Below are 20,648 nucleotides of genomic sequence, written 5' to 3'. Positions count from 1 at the left end.
AAGCAGTATACGTACAAATGATCAAAAAATCCGGTAGCAGTACATTTTAACTTAATAAGACATAACCTTTCCATACTCAAGTACATTGGAATTGAACATGTTAAATTACCTAGGAGAGGTGGTTATGTCAACAACATTTTATTAAAAAGAGAAGCGTACTATATTTATACACTTTATACTCTTTTTCCCCAAAAGTATGAATTTAGAACTTGATCTCAACTCATTTTTCTAATTGGTATTTTTGTACGGATATGTGAATGTTGTTAATATAGCCCTATTTGTACCTAATTATGTGTGTTTTATAGCTATGTATGAATGCCTGACGAAGGTCTCTGACCGAAACGTTGCCGCTTTTAAACTTAAATGTTAAATAAAGGGAGAATAAGAGTGTGCAGATCTCCATTGGATTTGAAAGATTGGTGTATTAACATTGCATCACTAAATGATATATACAGTTATAACTTGTAAAATCAGGAATCAATTTACCAACCCATAAAACCAGTTAGATCAATATATTCATTTTGACACAGACAGGGAGTTTGATTGAAGTAGTTCTGCGGCATGTCAGAAATGTTAGCAACATGTTAAAACGTGTTATGAACATGCTAGAAACATGCTAGCATTGTGCTAAAACATGTTAGCTCTGTCTAGAAAGCATGTTAAATAATGCTAAAAAAAACACCTAGCAAAAGGCTAACAATGTCTAACGACACTTAAGACATGCTAACATGCTAGAAATGCATATGTGGTTTATTTGGTTGCTTAGTGATCTTATGAGGTCTAATTGGGTCTAAAAAAAGATTATTGGGAACTAGTTTGTACAGTAACTTACTGTAACAGTAACTTGATAGTTTAATGAGATTAAATGGGGTCTGAAGTAGAGCTGCACGATATCGTTAAAAGATCGTGATCTCAATTCAAACACCCACATGATCCTATTTCTAAATGACAACGATTCGCCTGTCTATTAAACCTTTGACAAAATCACAGCGATCTGCACTGCTGCTGGTCCAGAGAGAGCAGTTGTCATGTATAGGTATGAAACAACAGTTATTAATGTGTTACAATAATTCAAATTATTACAGGAGTAATTGGATAAAAGTTTATAGTTGGGATATAAACACTGATGTCTACGGTAGCGATCAAAATAAATCACCTTTTGAAAGTAACTTGATGCTTCAAATAAAGATTGTATTAATTACATTGTTCCACCAGTAGGTGGCGACTGTTAAAAAAACATTATTCATCATTGAACCATTATAATTATTTCAAAATGTTTTTTTTTTTTATATAATTCATTAAAATTATTTAAACATTTTTAAATAAACCGCAACAATTAATATTTTATAAGAACTTCTAGTAAATTATGTTACATGTTTAGTTGTTGTTCAGAATCGTGGGAAAATCTCTATTTAAAAAAAACAACAACAAGAAGATTCTCAATTTATCCAGAATCGTGCAGCTCTAGTCTGAAGTGGTCTAATATTGTCTATCAGAGATTGTATTTGTTTTCCAGAATCTCAGCTCAAGCAGTAGGTCATCTGGGTACTTTTCACCTACTGTTATATGTATTCGGACATACTACTCTGTTGGGATGCTATATAGTAGGGAAGTATTCGATTTCGGATGCAGAGTATGTTTGTGTATTGTTTCATTAGCTTGTCAACATGCTATCGGCAAACTCTATTGAAATCAGTCACAAGTCAAGTTTCTTGTCATACACTACATTATATTTGTGTCTAGTTGCCTCCTATGTAGATTGTTTCAGATCAGAAGCTGCTTTAGATAGCAGTTGTCTGTGTGCGTGTGTATGTTGATTCACTGTCTGTCTCTGTTGGATGTGTTGAAATGACACGGCATGTTCCTGCGATTCACAGAGACTCTCATTTTCTCAGTAGTGGAGGTGTGTGTGTGTGTGTGTGTGTGTGTGTGTGTGTGTGTCTGCATAACTGTCCTGTCCATTAAAGTAAAAAAAAAAAAAATGTCATGTTAAAAAATGTATGTCCTGTAAACATCAAGAAACGTATTTTCCTTATACCTTGCATTAATGTGAGTGTACATATCTTCATCATTATTTTCAAAACTGATTTAAGTATGTTGCTTAAAATATCATTTTAAATTCATAAATATCATGTATGATTTGGCGAGTTGCACCGCATGATATTTGACAACCTGAGCTTACCTGATTTTTAAAGAGATTTGTTGGCCTTGACACACATTCAGTAGGGCTGTCATATCATTTACTTATTTATATATATATATATATATATATATATATATATATATATATATATATATATATATATATATATATATATATATATATATATTTATTTATTTATTTATTTATTTATTTATTTATTTATTTTTTTTGCATGTTGGTTGCATCACATGGCAGACTAAAAATGTCCAAATATTTATACTATTTTAACAAAACTGCTTCACTGCTTATATTGTTTTTCTAAAAACTAATAAACGACTAGCCAAACTTTTTAATACGTTTTTTTTTTTTTTCTAGAATTTTACTGTTTTAATATATTTTTTCTTCTTGATATCATGACAGTTATGCCCTGACATTTGTGTCTGCATTACACAATATATTTTTCAATAAATTAAAGGATTATTTCACTGCAGAATGAAAATTTCCTGATAATTTACTCACCCCCATGTCATCCAAGATGTTTGTCTTTCTTTCTTCAGTCGAAAAGAAATGAAGGTTTTTGAGGAAAACATTCCAGGATTTTTCTCCATATAGTGGGGTGAGTAAATTATCAGGAAATTTTCATTCAGAAGTGAACTAATCCTTTAATAGATCTGGACAAAGATTTAGCATAATTTCATTAACCCCATTGCTTAAGAGTTGTTCAAAACATCTAGCCTGTAGTATTAAGCTTAGGTGTATAACTCATCCTGACTTATTATTTTTATGTTATGAAATATTATTAGGGCCCGAGCACCGATGGTGTGAGGACCCTATTGTAATTGCTCAGTCAATTCTTCTTCTCCAAAATGAATCGCATTTTTGAGGGCTCAAAAACTCATTAAACTTTGCACACGCGTCAGAAGTGGTGAAAATTTACGTCTGATATGGGTTTCAGAATAAGATTTGGCAAAATGGCTCGATAGCGCCACCTACAAAATTTCAATTACGCGCTACGTTTCACGTACAGGTATGAAATTCAGTAGACAGATGTAACAGCCCAATACCTACAAAAAAGTCACTGGGTGCAAAATCTGAAACCCCAACAGGAAGTGAGATATTTTGTGTTTTCTTTGCAAAATTTGTGCAGTTTTTGCCATTTCCACACATTGTACTTTAACAAACTCCTCCTAGAGCTTTAATCAGATCAACATCATATTTGGTCAGTCTAATCTAAAGGCCTTTGTGACGTTAAATTGTGAAGATATTGAGTTTTGAATTGCTTGTTACAATTGAATTTAAATATGTAGTAAACTGTAATTTATTCCTGTGATCAAAGCTGAATGTTCAGCATCATTACTCCAGTCTTCAGTGTCACATGATCCTTCAGAAATCATTCTAATATGATGATTTGATGCTCAAGAAACATTTCTGATTATTATCAGAGAGGAAAACAGTTGTGCTGCTTCATATTTTTTTGTGGAAACTGATAAATTTACTCTGTAGGAAGTTCAAAAGAACAGCATTTGAAATTGAAATATTTTGTAACATAAATGTCTTTTCTGTCACTTTATGAATGCAATAAATTTAATGCACCTTGCTGGGGAAAAAAAAAAGAAAAAAAAAAAAGTACTGACCCCAAACAGTAGTGTACATTGAAGTACATTGAAGGAGGGACCTTCATATTATAGGATATAGGCATTTAAACAACTGTCCAGAACAACCTCAAACCTTAAAGCAACACTCATGGCAGCTTCCAACAACTCCCTGTCATCATGGCGATGAGTTACACAGGTAAACAGTGCTCATATTTTCACATTCAGTTCCTTAAAGCACTCTCTCATTCAGCCCTGAACATGCAGTCATGCGTCATGTACAGTATGCAAATAATTCTGTCTGCACCAAAGCAGATCTCCTAACAGATCACCAAACACTTGCTACCTTGCATCACTTTTTCCACTGTTTAATAGATTTGTGTGTTGCCATGGAGACTCTATAAATGGCTTCAGAAATGTTCTCTATAGCCTTGTTGAACCACATTTTATTTGAAAACATGGACAGGTTTGAATAGAGAGATGTAGCCTTTGGTTTGGCTCTTCTGCATTGCTTGGCTCTTTGAGCATTTTGTTTGCCTCTTACACCTCGCAGTGTGTCCAAGTCAGATCTAAGCGTGTTTGCAGACTGAATGCTGGCAGGCATGTTTGGCTGATAAAATCCTCTCCTGCAATCCACGCTGTGAGAAACCAAAGCACAAATTACATGGACGTCTTTGGTGAACATTTTTGGGGTCCTTGTATCTGTGGTTGTAGTTCTTTCTAGTTACAACTTGGCTTGTGATATTTTCCTAGAAGTATTAAAGGTGCAATATGTAGGATTTTCTGTCCGCTAGAGGTCGCTAGAGGCCTATTCAAAACAAAGGCGTTGCTTGATGATGCCAAGTTTAAATGTTTTAAATCTTGGGACATGTGGTCTTCACATCTCAGCCGGTGGAAATAATCGGGATAGGACTCGGGAAGAAATCATGTTCATGGATGTGATTATTAATGTTAAGGTAGTATGAAGCAGAGCAGGACCGAGTGTTAACGAGAGACGAACACAACACACGCCTCGCAAGCAGTGGAATTTTTATTATGCGACAGTCGCCCGCACATTTGAGTGTGTTGAAAATGATGATATAACGTTACTGTGAGACACTTGTTTGAGACACACTGCAGTAAGATAGATCGATTTTAGAATATCATATTAAATGCTGGATGGCTTGTGTTGATAAATGGCATGCAATTAATTTTAAACCGTATTGTATGATGGAGAAAATGCTGTATTACTGTTACTAAAAATAAAGCTGCATCTGATTATGCAGACTGTCCTCCAAAAAAAAAAAAAGACCCTATAGGTTGTTTTTGAAGCACCTTATTATGACCAGTGTTGGGCACGTTACTTTAAAAAAGTAATTAGTTATAGTTACTAGTTACTTCTCACAAATAGTAACGGAGTTAGTAACTGAGTTACATCATTATAAAAGTAGCTAATTACCAGGGAAAGTAACTATTGCGTTACTTAAAAAAAAAAAAAAAAAAAAGTCAAATAACTTGAATGCCCCTAATATTAAATATAAGAATAAATTAATCATGATCCGACTCGTGACTCATGATCCGCTCTTGCTTATGAAATTTCTCTTCACTGTACAATACGTGTTGGTAGCCATTAAAGAAAATGTAGTTTCATATTTATGTTTAAATAGTCTTATGTTATGTTTTAAATTCCTTTACTTGATTATGAAAAGTCAAAAGCATGAGACAGAAAACATCATAAGATACGCAATCTATCGGGAGACATGGAGTGGGTCAGACATGATTTTAAACACTTCATTAAGTTTTGTTTTGTAGAAATCCTTTCTTTAAAGTGAATTTCGTTTTGTAAAAATTGTATCTTAATTTTAATCAATGTTTCATCAACCAATTGCCTGGATTTAATAAATAAGAAGCAAATATAGCAGACAATATAATAATGGCAGGCGCGGGCGCGATCACTGGCGCGAACTGGAACGCGACTTATAGGCTAAATAAACCGAAACTCAGCGTATAGGCTGCTTGCCTCGCAGACATGAGAAATATATCTATAGAAAGCTTGAAATATCTAAAAACGAAAAGAAAGAGGCTACTCTGATTATGTAGCCTAATCCGGATGAAATGTGCATTCTCTCTCTAGGCACGTCCAGTATGCGGAGATGACGAGAGTCAGTATGTCAGCTTCATCTTCACAGCAGACACTGATTCAGAAAACATTACTTTATTAATAAACAATTTAAATGTCTCCTTGCTGTTTTGGTCACATTCATAATTATTACTTTTGCCGGTTCTTTATGGCAAGCTTTATGCGTGCGCTTGGGTGCTATAGCCTATATTACGATCATTAGGTTTATTCTCTCCAGTATTTAAGAAATTAAATTAATATAAATGTGATTAGTCAACTAATGGCTTAAATGACTAGTCGACTAGAAAAACTTAGTTTTCGATCCAGCATGATCATAAAGGGTATTCTGGTTTGAGCTCGCGCTCAGCTCGCATGCTCACAGACACACACAGAGCATCGTTATTATCAGTTTAAAATTATGTTTGTGTATGATTAACCGCAGCACACACCAGAGAACAATCTTTGCAGGTCCTGTGGCTGAGAGAGCGCTTACTCGGATGAAAACCGCTTCAGTGAGCTCAATTATAGTAACGCGGCATTTTTTTGCCAGTAACGGTAACGGCGTTGTAACGGGAGAAAAAGTAATTTGTTTGATTACTCGTTACTGAAAAAAGTAACGGCGTTAGTAACGCCGTTTATTTATAACGCCGTTATTCCCATCACTGATTATGACCTATTTTTACGTTTTAAAGTCATGTGCCCTCTAGCTGGCGTAAAAATAATGACAGTGTCGTGTTACGTCTGTCGTCATGAAATGATTGATCATTACCAATCAAAATGCGTGTTCATTTAAATGCAATGTGTGGACTCTTTACACCATTTGTCTTATTAACGACTACATCCACCCCACCCCTAAACCTACCCTCAGTGATTTATAGTGCATATACACTTAATGAGCACATGCGTTCCCTGGGATCTAACCTAGTTATTAAAAATAATGCACATTTTTTTTTTTTAAATATGAAAGATCGCATGATCACATGATTGCATATTCTTTTATATTGCAATGCTCTACCATTTGAGCTACACGAAACCCGAAAGTGAATGAAGTGTAAAATGAAAGTGTCCTGTTGTCGATAGGGGCGCAACTTTATTAACCGCTTCTATGGGTCGTATTTCAGGGAAGTCATATTAGTTGGAGAACATGTTGGATTATGCTATGTTAGCTACTTCACAAAATAGTGTTTTTCTCTGAGGCATGGTAAAGCATGGTACTCTCAAAAAAATCAAGAAAATTAATATAAACAATAAGACTAAACGTGTTGAGCTATACAACAATAATTAGTTTTCTGTCTATAAATATATCAAAACAGTTGTTCCCTTGTCTATTAAAACATGTAATATATTAAAGCATCTCTGGTGTTTCCATGGTTTCTACAAAATAAGACTGAAGGTAAAGGGGCTCGCACACAGGACGCGAAGCTCAGCACCACGCAGCGACACGTCTTTAAAATTCGAACGCATTGTTTTCTATGAGTGTAGGCACACCGGTGGCGACATTCGGCGCCTGTCCGCGGCGTCCAGCTACGAATCGAAAAACAATAGAAAACAATGTGTTCGAATTTTAAAGACGTGTCACGGCGCTGCGCGGCGCTGAGCTTCGCGTCCGGTGTGCGAGCCCCTTAATGCGGGTATGACGCAACTGGCAGGCGACTCCTCACACGTCCCGGAGCCTTGGATAAAATTGCAATTTTCTCACAATTTACAAATAGTTGCAAACATTTGGGATATTGTAAGTACTCAAGTGAACAAAATATATAACGCTTTACTAGTGTTTTTTTTATATTTTACTATAAAATTCTTACATATTGCACCTTTAAAACAAGTATTTTTTATGTTGCTGCCCCACCAGCAGACTTGAAACAATGTGATTTTGGTAGGGTTTTCACATTGTTTATGGTGAAATCTTGCCCTCTTCAGTTTTTTTTTTTTTTTTTAAATGTTCCTCAGGGTTCACTTAAAATATTAATAACGTTTTTTGCACAAAAACATTATTTTCAACCCTCATTCTGACCTGAAATTATCCGTTTTTTAAGGGGCGGAACCTTTAAAGGGGTGGTTGATTATGATTTCACTTTTTTTTTTTTTTTTACTTTAGTTAGTGTGTAATGTTGCTGTTTGAGCATAATCAACTTCTGCAAATTTACGACAATCAAGTTCAATGCAAAGGGAGATATTTTCTTTTACAGAAATCGCTTTTTTTAAGGACTACAACAAATGGCTGGTAGGGACTACAATGAGCTTCTTCCCAGGTTTGTGACATCACTTACCCTCAAATTTACATAAACCCGCCCCCGAAAACACACAACAAAGGGGGCGGGGCCATGTTGAGCTGCTTTAGAGAAGAGGAAGAGTTGTTGTAGTAGAGTGTTGTTGTCATGCCGTCATTTTACGCCGGACTGCTTCACAAACGAGAGTCAATTCAACGCTGGATTTACACAAAAGATTAACATGACGACACATGCTAGTGGATGAGTTGAATCAACTCCACAGTAACTACATAATTTATTCTCCAGCTTTGTTGTTGTTGAGTAACCGAAGCGTGAGCTGTTAAGGCTGGAACACACCAAGCCAACGCCGACGAACTAGTGGTGATGAAAGCAGACTGTGGGGTTGGCTCACGTCGGCAGCGTCTGTGTCCAAAGTTACCCTGACACACCAAACCAACGCTCGACAGCCGACGGCTAAGTAGCACGTCCGTTCTGAGCCTGCGTGAGATGAAATGCCTTTCCGAACCAGCAGGTGGCAGTATCTGAACAGCCAATTAGAATGATCTGGTGGCCCGACGTACTGACGAGCTCCAACGCCGATTCAACATTTCGAATCGGCCGAAAAAATGGCGATGAGGATCAACTTCATCCGATGGTGCAGAACACACGGAAAAAACTTAGTCGGCCGACGAACAAAAATTGCCAGACAGCGGCTTCCAGGCTTTAAAGCCCCGCCCTCTTCTGGAAAGGGGGCCGGGAGCAGCAGCTCATTTGCATTTAAAGGGACACACACAAAAACAGCATGTTTTTGCTCACACCCAAATAGGGGCAAATTTGACAAGCTATAATAAATGATCTGTGGGGTATTTTGAGCTGAAACTTCACAGACACATTCTGGGGACACCAGAGACTTATATTATATCTTGTGAAAGGGGCATAATAGGTCCCCTTTAAGCTAAGAAACTTGCAGGATGTTTTAATGGTACAAAGACCTCTTACATGTCAAAAGATTAAAGATTTGATTTCTTATATCATGACTTCTAAAACCGTCACAGTGTTCACACACTTAAAGAAGTCAATCTACTGGCTTGTGTACTGTTCTCCCTGCACATCAAACAGAAAAAAATGACACTCATGACCTTTAAGCATTTCAAAAAGTGCTCACATTGTCTTGTTCAGAACTCATTTGGTAACTCGCTCTGCTCAAATGAGTTGAAGATTTGAATCCCCTGATTAGAGCGCTCTCAAATACCCTCTTCCGCCTCTTTGTGTAAGTGTGAAATGTCCTTCCTGCAAGTGCGTCCGAGTCACTAATGAGTGGAGTGCTGAGGAAATGACAACATTTGGGCTCGTTCAATTATTTTCTATTTGTTTTGCGCTCAGGGAGCGAAGCCTCTTGTGAGTGAGACCGCTAATGGCTAGTGACAGAGAGGAGCGAGATCTCACAACCCAACTGTTGGCGTTTCATATCTCATCCTTTCAGTACTCAGCAGCCCAGCTGAGCCTTTTGGCCTGAACCTTCGTTATTATGCATAGCTTCCTCTTTTCCATCGTCTGCCTCATCTTTTCTGCCTCACCCCCAACAGTTTTTTTTTTCAGCCCGAGTCTGTATGTGTGCGTGTGTGTTGAGACTTCGAGCAGTTCATGAGGCTTTCTTCAAGCGTTGTTCTTCACTCATAATGTGAGGGCAGCCGCCAGTAAATTGACCATTTTCTGCTAAAACAGCTGGGGCTGTATGACATCAGCTTGGAGAGATCAAGGAAGTTGATAATATTTGGATAAAGTAGCCCATTAGCATTCCCATTCCTCTCAATGGTGGTAGCTCAATTAGCAAAAGATCGCCCTGGAAGTATGCAACCTGCTTACAGCTTCAGTCAGTTTTTTGCCGGCTGAATGATGCAATTGCACCATCCACCAACAGTGATTAAAAGATTAGTTCTCCCAAAAATGAAAATTCTGTCATTATTTACTCACCCTCATGTCGTTCCAAACCTGTCAGACTTTAGTTCATCTTCGGAACACAAATCTTCCTTACAGATCATAGATCTTTTTAATGAAATCTGAGATTTTTCAGAGTAGGCTACAGTCAAACCCACATCATATGTAACATAAAAGATTAAAATGTAAGTAACAACATAAAATTAAGATAAGATCAGGCATAACATTATGAGCACTGACAGGTGAAGTGAACAACACTGATTATCTCTTCATCACGGCACCTGTTAGTGGGTGGGATAGAAGATGGATCGATGTGTTAGAAGCAGGAAAAATGGGCAAGCGTAAGGATTTGAGCGAGTTTGACAAGAGTCAAACTGTGATGTCTAGACGATTGGGTCAGAGCATCTCCAAAACTGCAGCTCTTGTGTTGTGTTCCCGGTCTGCAGTGGTCAGTATCTATCAAAAGTGCTCCAAGGAAGGAACAGAGTTGAACCGGCGACAGGGTCATGGGCGGCCAAGATCATTGATGCATGTGGGGAGCGAAGGCTGGCCTGTGTGGTCCAATCCAACAGACGAGCTACTGTAGCTCAAATTGCTCAAGAAGTTAATGCTGGTTCTGATAGAAAGGTGTCAGAATACACAGTGCATCAGTTTGTTGCGTATGGAGCTGCATAGCTGCAGACCAGTCAGGGTGTCCATGCTGACCCCTGTCCACCACCGAAAGAGCCAACAGTGGACACGTGAGCATCAGAACTGGACCACGGAGCAATGGAAGAAGGTGGCCTGATCTGATGAATCATGTTTTCTTTTACATCACATGGATGGCCGGGTGCGTGTGCGTCTCTTACCTGGGGAACACATGGCACCAGGATGCACTATGGGAAGAAGACAAGCCGGTGGAGGCAGTGTGATGCTTTGGACAATGTTCTGCTGGGAAACCTTGGGTCCTGCCATCCATGTGAACGTTACTTTGCATGTACCACCTACCTAAGCATTGTTGAGACCATGTACACCCTTCCATGGAAACGGTATTCCCTGGTGGCTGTGTCCTCTTTCAGCAGGATAATGCTCCTGACACAAAGCAAAAATGGTTCAGGAATAGTTTGAGGAGCACAACAACAAGTTTGAGGTGTCGACTTGGCCTCCAAATTCCACAGATCTCAATCCAATCAAGCATCTGTGGGATGTGCTGAACAAACAAGTCTGATCCATGGAGGATCCCCCTGCTGATCTGCTGCTAACATCTTGGTGCAGATACCAAAGCACACCTTCAGGGGTCTAGAGGAGTCCATGCCTCGATGTGTCAGGGCTGTTTAGGCAGCAAAAGTGGTCCAACACAATATTAGGAAGGTGGTCATAATGTTATGCCTGATCCGTGTAAATGTTTCCCAGTCTAACTACTATGGTTAAAGGGTTACTTCAGGATTTAGCATTAAGCTTTGTATTAGTAGAATACCACTAGTATTTTCGAATTACTGTGCTTTCCCCCTTTATATCAGCCCGAGATGAGAGATTTATGCATTTTTATTCTGTAAAAAAGCCTCCGATGACGCAAAAATCGTCATTTTGCGTCATCGGAGGCTTTTTTGGCCAGAGGCTTAAAACTACAGCCAGTAATAGCAGGTAGTTCCGCATTTTTTCACCACGCCCATACATATGCGCGTTTGAGGTTACTCACGGACATAGATCAAAGATTTTATCAAAAGTTGGTGTCAATTATATTTTTAAGCTTAACATATTTTGTTATAGTCTGCACTACATCAGTGGTTCATCTCGCAAATTTATTGGTCTCTGCAGTCATCTCAACCAATACAGCAACAGGCTTTTGTGGTAACGTTAGCATAAATAGATAAATAGACTAACTCCGTTTTACAGAACAGTGGCTTTACTTTGATAACAGTCAACTTATATGCAACTTATATGTAATTGTCTATCTAACGTTACTTTGCTAAGTTTGCAGTTTTACTGCTACCTACAACACTACATATAGGCTAATGTGTTATCAGTCTAGTATCAGCGAGTCTTACCTCTAGGTGAATACGCTTAGTACCAGATGCCCAGGCTGTTCGTCCTCTGGGAAAGTGAATATCGATCGCGGTGTCCTTCAGAATGGTTCTCTTCATTGCAAGGATATTTGGTTTGTAGTCCTCGTGCTTGAAATGGAGACTACATATTCTGCGGTTTTTTAGGTTTTCTATAACGGTGTCATCTCCACACTTCGGGTGTTTGATGGCCCGCAGCCACTGTTTACATCGCTCCAAATCTTTAACTTAATTGGAAAATGATGGAAACTTACTTGTCCTTTCCTGGTTTTGGGTGTACATCCAGGTACAAAGCAATTTAGCACCATTTCGCTGTAAATGTATGAACTAACTCACGATTTATAGAATTAATATGTAACAAAGCAAGCCTAGTTGTTTGAATTTTCCTGGTAATTCCGCCTGTAACCGATAGGCGTGGTTTGGGCGTGGCCTCGCAGGGGCAGCAAAACAAGTGCATTCTGGGAGTTGTTGTCTTTCATCCACATTAGTCAAAAATACATTTTCTGCCTTTTCTCAGTCTAGAAAGCTCAAAATTCAAAAATAATTTCACATTTCTCCTACATAAATGACCAATTTTAAATACACATTCATCTTTCCAGGGGTGAAGTACCCCTTTAAGGACTTGGACTCAACTCAGAGTCATTCATCTCTAGTTGCTTGCATTATTTGTGCATTGCTAGCATGATTTATTATAATTAATAGCATAATTTAACATTTTGCTAGCATATTTCTACCATGAATTGCTAGCATATTTTAGCATGATGCTAGCATTATTTAGTGCATTGCTAGCATGTTTATAGTATTAAATAACATGTCGCTAACATGATTATAACTAACATGGTGAAAAATTTTGCTTGCATGATGTTGCTAGCATGTTTCTTACATGATTTAGCAATTCCCAGTCTGCAAGCTGTAATGAGGACAATTTCTATGAGGACGTGAAAATTGTAACTGAACTGAACCCTACACTTTTGAAGAGTAGTGTATATTTTAGATAAATCAGTTATATTAACATGTAATGTTAATGTAATTTATTTATTTATTAGTTATTAATGCAGAATCCGTTCTTGCAGCCTCTTCTGGATGCTTTGGCCGATCTCCCTGAATGGTATGGAGTCAAAGGCATGCAGGCCAACTGGATTGGTGACTGTTCAGGCTGCTTTTTCAACCACATATTGAAGGTACTGAATGCTTCATCTGTGAAATTCCCTTTACATCTCTTGTGCAGCCAAACAGGATTTGGATTTGTCAGCTCCACATCTCTTTTCAGAGGTGTCTTTACTGCTAACTGCTCACATGGCGCTCACTATGAAATTATGAATTTTTGACTGCAGGTTGTGTACTGTGCATGCAGCTTTGTTTCTTCAAGTCTCTTGTTGTTTCTGTTGTGGGAGGATATTTGTGCTTATTAAAATCGTAATTTGATTTCTTGCACAGAGAGTGTCGGTTTGCCAAAATCTGTTTATTTGTTGCATGTCTTTCTCTCTCCATTGCTTTCTTTCCCAGGTGGATGGTCATGACACAGGGGAGGTGTTATCTGCATACACCTTTTCTCCAGAGGCCGTGTTCGGAGCAGCCTATGTCTCAGTCCTGCCCTCCCACCGGCTGCTGCGCGGCTCCAGCGCCCTCAAACCAGCTCTGCTTGGAGCCCTGAGACCTGGGAGAGGTGAGCAACACACACACACAGACACACACTCTCACTCTCTCACACTCACACACACACTCTCACACGCACACACAAACAAACAGATGTCACACCTAGCCACTGTTAGCTTGAGAGCTGATTCTCTCAGAAACAGGTTATTGTATTTACCTAAAACTAAAACAATAATAATAAAAAATGACATTTCTGACATTTATTACTCACCCTCATGTCGTTCCACACCCGTGAGACTCTTGTTCATCTTCAGAGCACAAATGAAGATATTTTTGATGACAGAATGCTGTCAGATTTCCTTCCATAGACTGCCTTTGTAACTGACACTTTGACGCTTCAAAAACTTCATAAAGAGATTGGAAAATGAATCCATTTGAATCGAGCGGTTTAGTCAAAATTTTCTGAAGAGACACGATCGCTTGTTATGATGACAGATTTCATTTAGGCTTTTACTCGCATGTAAACATTGATCAGCAAACATCAGCAGAAGCTCAACCTAACTTGAATAATGCACAAGAACAAACCTCTTCCGAAAGCTTGAACGTGCTGCGTAACACATGAGAATGAACCTCACTGGGTACGCAGCATGTTTGAGCTTCCGGAAGAGGTTGTGCGTTATTCAAGTAAATCTGACAGCATTCTGTCATCAAAAATATCTTAATTTGTGTTCTGAAGATGAATGTAAGTCTTACAGGTGTGGAGCGACATGAGGGTGAGTAATTAATGACAGAAGTTTCATTTGGGGTGAACTAACCCTTTAAAGCAATTATGCTTTTTTCCATGTTCATCTTTCTTTAGTGTGTAATGTTGCTGTTTGAGCATGAAAAAGGTTTACAAAGCTCCAAAGTCCCTCCAGTGGGAGTTATTCTCTATATCAGTGTCAGTGTTTCTGAACTCCCTGAAACGCCTCCATTGTAGTCTTGAGTTTTCTTCTGGTAATGAACACGTCACAATATTCCTCATTTAAATAATTCATATGCAGAATAAAGGGGCGGGACCTGGTTGAGTTAGTTAGTTGAAACTGGTGGTTATGGTAAGGGGCGGGACATTTCCCAAACACGCTCAAAGCACTTGACCAATCACAACACACTGCTCCAGCCAACCAATCAGAGCGCACTGTGCTTTTCAGAAGGAGGGGCTTCATAGAGACAGGAACTAAACAGAGTGTTACTGACAGACTGGGAAGAGAGGAGCTGCAAAAATGGAGAATATGAGGAAAAATTATGTTTTTTTTTTTTGAGCATTCAAGCATGAACCTTTTCTAGTAGAGCCCAAAAACCAAATCAAGACTTTGTAAAAGGGCATAATAGTTCCTCTTTAAATTCATGTTCCTCATAATCTTTAATCAAATAACTTCCCCTCCCTCTTGCAGCATATTTTCTCTGATGACGAGGGCGGGGCAACCTGTCACTCACATGAGATCCACCAATAACAAACCAAACCATCCAATCACAGACAAAATCAAGCCCCGCCCTACTTGTGTTCCTGTTCCAGAAGCCGTTTCACTTAAATGTACATCACAATAGAGAAAAAAAAGACTGACGCAACTTCCATTTTGTGACGACTTGATTTTTTTTTTTCCAGCTAGTTGCAGTCAACATTTCTCATTTTAATTTAGTTTAGCTTGATGTAATAAAATAAGTAAAACTAAAACAGAAATAAAAATTACTAAAAAAAACTATAAAGATGTATATATATATTTTACTTAAACAGAAATAAAATGCATTTGGATGATATCCAACAGAGATAGCAGTCTCATTAGATTTTGTGTATGTGTGTGTGAATTCCCTAAGGAGAATCTACAGTATACATCAGGGAGTGTATGGAGTTCACTGCATATATATATATATATATATATATATATATATATATATATATATATATATATATATATATATATATATATATATATATATATCAGCACTGTTAAATCTTTCATTATATAAAGTTTCTTATGTGAAGAAATCAAAATGACAGTAAAGAATAACTGCATTGATGCATTGATGATTTACAGATGCTTTTATTCAGAGTTTTTGTAGTGTGTCAGTGTGTTTTAACCCTTGTGCAGGTTGCTAGTTGTTGATCTCGTGGTCTTGTACCAAAACATGAAATAACTGTGAATCCCGAAGGCTTTGGAGGAGGACACATTTCTGCTAATGAGATCTCAGATTCAGCCTTAGATATGAGATCAGTGTTAGTTGATTGACCTTTGACCCCTGCATGTGCAGACAGTCTGACTGAAGTTACTGCCCTCAACGTGTTCACCGGCCGCGAGGTTCCAGTGGTAATCTCTGCCAAGAATGAGTTCGACGGACATCTGGACACTGTGATAGGTGAGAGGCTGCGTGTGTGTGGAGGCTTGTATATTTTATCAAAAGCAGCAGTGTTCTAGTCTGTAAATCTTTACTTTGTTAATATAATAATGTAGAATGCATTCGGATGATATCCAACAGAGACAGCAGTCTCATTAGATTTTGTGTATGTGTGTGTGAATTCCCTAAGGAGAATCTACAGTATACATCAGGGAGTGTATGGAGTTCACCGCTCTAGTTGTTTTTCCACAGTTTTACACATATACTGTACCATAAACATCTCATTAAACGATTTCCCAGCATGCTGTACTCCAGCGTCATGGATTTCTGTAAGAGCTCTTCAGCCTCTTCTGTACATTTGTCATTGCATGTACAGTGGACCCAAAAAATATTTAGACAATTATGCCACACTTAAAAATGTACAAAAGCCAATGACATGATGCTCATTATAAATTTGATTGAAAATGATTTTAATTTCTGAATTAGGGAAAATATCCAGAAGGTTTAACCAACCTGAAAAAAAAAAAAATATATATATATATATATATACACTGCGTTCCAAATTATTATGCAACTGACATATCAGTAAGATTTCAGTACAATAAACATTCAGATTTTAGTTTTTCTAAGAAAATGTTTGTTTGTTTATTTATCCATGTCTTTTTAGATAACTGGTATCAATCTCAGACAAAATAATTTGCCAGATCTCTGGAAACCCTACTTAGAGGTTGTTCTACATTATTAAGCAAGTCACAGTTCTCATGCAATATGGGGAGGAAGAAAGATCTTTCTGAAGATGAAAAGCATGAAATGGTGCAATGTTGTGCAAAAGGCATTAAAACAACTAATACTGTGTGAAACTGAATGGAGATTATCAAATTATCCTAAGATTTGTGAGTGATTAGAGCACAGCAGAACTCGGTCAGATAAAGGCTTATTAATGAAAGTTCCTATCAAAAAAAATTATTGTATTAAAAGGGCAGCTATAAAAAAGCCAGTGTTGAGCAGCAAACAGGTATTTGAAGCTGCTGGTGTCTCTGGAGTCTCAAGAAGCTCTCCATGCAGGCTGGCAGTTGTGCGTAAAGATGCATTTCAGCCACTCCAAACCAAACCTCACAAAGAGAAACATTTACAGTGATTTTAGAAATAAATTTTCAAACAGTTTTATTGCTGTGGTGTTTTTTTGCATCATGGGATAGTGCATAGTGTACAATAGTGCATTGTACTATGCCCTATCCTCCTTTTTATACCATAGCTGAAAATGGCCAGTTATGAACTCCACATATCTTGCAAAAGTCATTTAAATACCCTCCATCTCACTTCCCAGTATTCCAGCCCAAATCATCACCCACCAGCTCCTTGCTGACGTCGCAGTTTTGTTGGAACGTGGTGGCCATTCACCAACCATACAGAAATCCATCCATTTAGACCATCCATTGTAGTACAGCATTAGTCAGTGAATTAATCTATTCAAAAATGAGTCTTCATGTATTTCTACACCCACTGTAAATGTTTCTCTTTGTGAGGTTTGGTTTGGAGTGGCTAAAATGCATCTTAACACACAACTGCCAGCCTGCATGGAGAGCTTCTTGAGACTCCAGAGACACCAGCAGCTTCAAATACCTGTTTGCTGCTCAACACTGGCTTTTTTATAGCTGCCCTTTTAATACAATACATTTTTTTGACAGGAACTTTCATTAATAAGCCTTTATCTGACCGAGTTCTGCTGTGCTCTAATCACTCACAAATCTTATGATAATTTGATAATCTCCATTCAGTTTCACACAATATTAGTTGTTTTCATGCCTTTTGCACAACATTGCACCATTTCATGCTTTTCATCTTCAGAAAGATCTTTCTTCCTCCCCATATTGCATGAGAACTGTGACTTGCTTAATAATGAGGAACAACCTCTAAGTAGGGTTTCCATAGATCTGGCGAATTATTTTGTCTGAGATTGATACCAGTTATCTAAAAAGACATGGATAAATAAACAAACAAACATTTTCTTAGAAAAACTAAAATCTGAATGTTTATTGTACTGAAATCTTACTGATATGTCACTTGCATAATAATTTGGAACGCAGTGTGTATATATATATATATATATATATATATATATATATATATATATATATATATATATATATATATATATATATATATATATATATATATATATATATATATATATATAATTCAGAAATTCATGATAGTCATTTATTCTGACAATATAATAATCATACACCACTTGACAGTTTTTATGTTGTACAAATTGTAGATTTTCAGCAAAACATGTGAAAACAACATGAATACAAAGATTACATTTCTAGGAACCTGAAACATGCATTTTGACCTATGCATTAGAAACAAAATATGAAACCAAGTGACATATACCAGTCTATATGTATGAGTCAGTTCTCCTCAAGTTCACACAGGTTTCCTATCAGAGTAACAAACATGTTCCACTACTTTTTCCCAAACACAGTGTCACAAATCTTTACATGTGCATTTACAATTAACAGAGATATATACACTAGCCCCTGGTTTCACAGACAAGGCTTAAAGGGATAGTTCACCTAAAAATGAAAATGTGATGTTTATCTGCTTACCCCCAGCGCATCCAAGATGTAGGTGACTTTTTTTTCTTCAGTAGAACACAAATGATGATTTTTAACTCCAACCGTCGCCGTCTGTCAGTCGTATAATGCATGTCAATGGAAACTCCATCTATAAGAGTCAAAAAAACATGCACAGACAAATCCAAATTAAACCCTGCAGCTCGTGACGACACATTGATGTCCTAAGACACGAAACGATCGGTTTGTGTAAGAAACCAAACAGTATTTATATCATTTTTTGCCTCTAATACACCACTATGTCCAACTGCGTTCAGCACTCGCTTAGTAAGGTCTGATCGCGCTGTCGTTGTCAGACCTCACTAAGCAAGTGCTGAACGCAGTTGGACATAGTGACGTATTAGAGGTAAAAATGATATAAATATTGTTCAGTTTCGTGTCTTAGGACGTCAATGTGTCGTCACGAGCCGCAGGGTTTAGTTTGGATTTGTCTGTGCATGTTTTTTTGACTCTTATAGATGGAGTTCCCATTTACTCGCATTATTTGACTGACAGACGGTGACGGTTGGAGTTAAAAATCATCATTTGTGTTCTACTGAAGAAACAAAATCACCTACATCTTGGATCCGCTGGGGGTAAGCAGATAAACATCAATTTTTAATTTTTGGGTGAACTATCCCTTTAAGCCAGTCCTAGACTAAAATGCATGTTTGAGATCTTAAAATATGTCAGTGTCATTGTTTTGTCTCAAGATGCACATCAGTAATGTGTTTTCTAGTGTTTATAATGTTTATAAAAGCTACTTAAATACCCTAATTGAACTAAGGTCTGTGAAACTGGGCCTAGATGTCTTAAAAAATTCTCTTTTATTCTTTATAACAGGGATCCCAGATAGCAGTGAGGAGGATGAGAGTTTGGCTCAGTCTCTGGGTTTGAGCTGGAACTCTGTTCTGAAGACAGAAGAAGACGGATCACAGACTCTCATGAACTCGGATGAGGTAAACTCACCATCCCGGTTAAACACGAAGACAGAATGATCCAGTTAACTGATTACAACTGACAATCTCTTCTGCTGTAGTTTACAGGTCAAAGCAGGGAAGAAGCTTTTAGCTCTGTTACCCAGAAAGCCCGGGAGAAGAACGTTGGTGGATACCTCACTAGTACAAAGTTACGTGATTGGCTAATCTCAAGGCAGCGCTACTGGGGCACACCCATTCCCATAGTGCACTGCAGCTCATGTGGGCCTGTGGCAGTTCCAGCGGAGGACCTGCCAGTCATGCTACCTAAAGTGCCTTCCCTCACAGGGAAAGGGGCGTCGCCCTTAAAGACGGCACAGGATTGGCTGAGATGCCAGTGTCCGAGGTAAGCGCAGTCCTTCTCTAATGACGGCCATTTGAAAGTAGCTCTTAGTGTTAGCAAATATTTATATTATATTATAAAGAAATATTATTATATTACACCAGCTGAGCCACTGCCATGAGGATTTTTTTGTTTTGTTTATTAGGGGTTCAAGGGGAAATCCTATTGTAATTGTTAACATTTCCAAGTATCAGCATTCTCCCCTAAAAGTGATCAAGCAGACCAAACCGTAAGTCGTAGAGACTTGAAACCTTGAGGGCTGGTAGTACTCACACCGTCACCAAGGCTCGCCCTGATCGGCCTCATGGGGGCGCTACAGCGGTCAAAAGTACAAGATCTCTCATAACTCTTAACCCATTAGGCGTAGGCTCCTGTCTTAAATTGTTGGAATCCTTGGCTCAAGATGGACAAAATGCCTCAGATTCGACCGTCATTCTGGCAAAATTTTTGTGTATTTTGGATTTTTTGAAAAAACTTTTGCGAACTAGTCCTAAGTTTTTGGCCTGATTGGAACCAAACCAGTGCAGCGAGATTCTATGGAGTCTCATTGTCAATAAGTATCAAAAAACGTTAAAATTTCAACTCACGGTCTCTAAGGGCTGCCAAAATGTTTGAAGTGGGCATTACTAAAATGGCTTTAACTTATGAACGAAATGAGATATTTTCACCAAACTTGGCACATCCATGTACGAGCTCATTCTGTGGTCGTGTGAAAAAA

At 38.0% G+C, this 20,648-nt stretch overlaps 1 protein-coding gene across 3 annotated transcripts in view; it reads left to right on the top strand.

The window, feature by feature from the left end:
• Positions 1 to 20,648, top strand: part of lars2 (leucyl-tRNA synthetase 2, mitochondrial) — a 113,678-nt gene that overhangs the window by 48,841 nt on the left and 44,189 nt on the right. For all 3 annotated transcript variants that reach the window (XM_048152529.1, XM_048152527.1, XM_048152528.1), the window contains exons 8-12: positions 13,097 to 13,204; positions 13,530 to 13,689; positions 15,909 to 16,013; positions 19,454 to 19,569; positions 19,650 to 19,933. In XM_048152529.1, coding sequence (XP_048008486.1) covers positions 13,097 to 13,204; positions 13,530 to 13,689; positions 15,909 to 16,013; positions 19,454 to 19,569; positions 19,650 to 19,933 — 773 coding nt within the window. The remainder of the gene's footprint in view (positions 1 to 13,096; positions 13,205 to 13,529; positions 13,690 to 15,908; positions 16,014 to 19,453; positions 19,570 to 19,649; positions 19,934 to 20,648) is intronic.

Source organism: Megalobrama amblycephala, linkage group LG13, assembly GCF_018812025.1.
Source record: "Megalobrama amblycephala isolate DHTTF-2021 linkage group LG13, ASM1881202v1, whole genome shotgun sequence".
NCBI lineage: Eukaryota > Metazoa > Chordata > Actinopteri > Cypriniformes > Xenocyprididae > Megalobrama > Megalobrama amblycephala.
The sequence above is the reverse complement of the archived record's forward strand: the minus strand, read 5'-3'. Positions and strand labels throughout refer to the sequence as shown.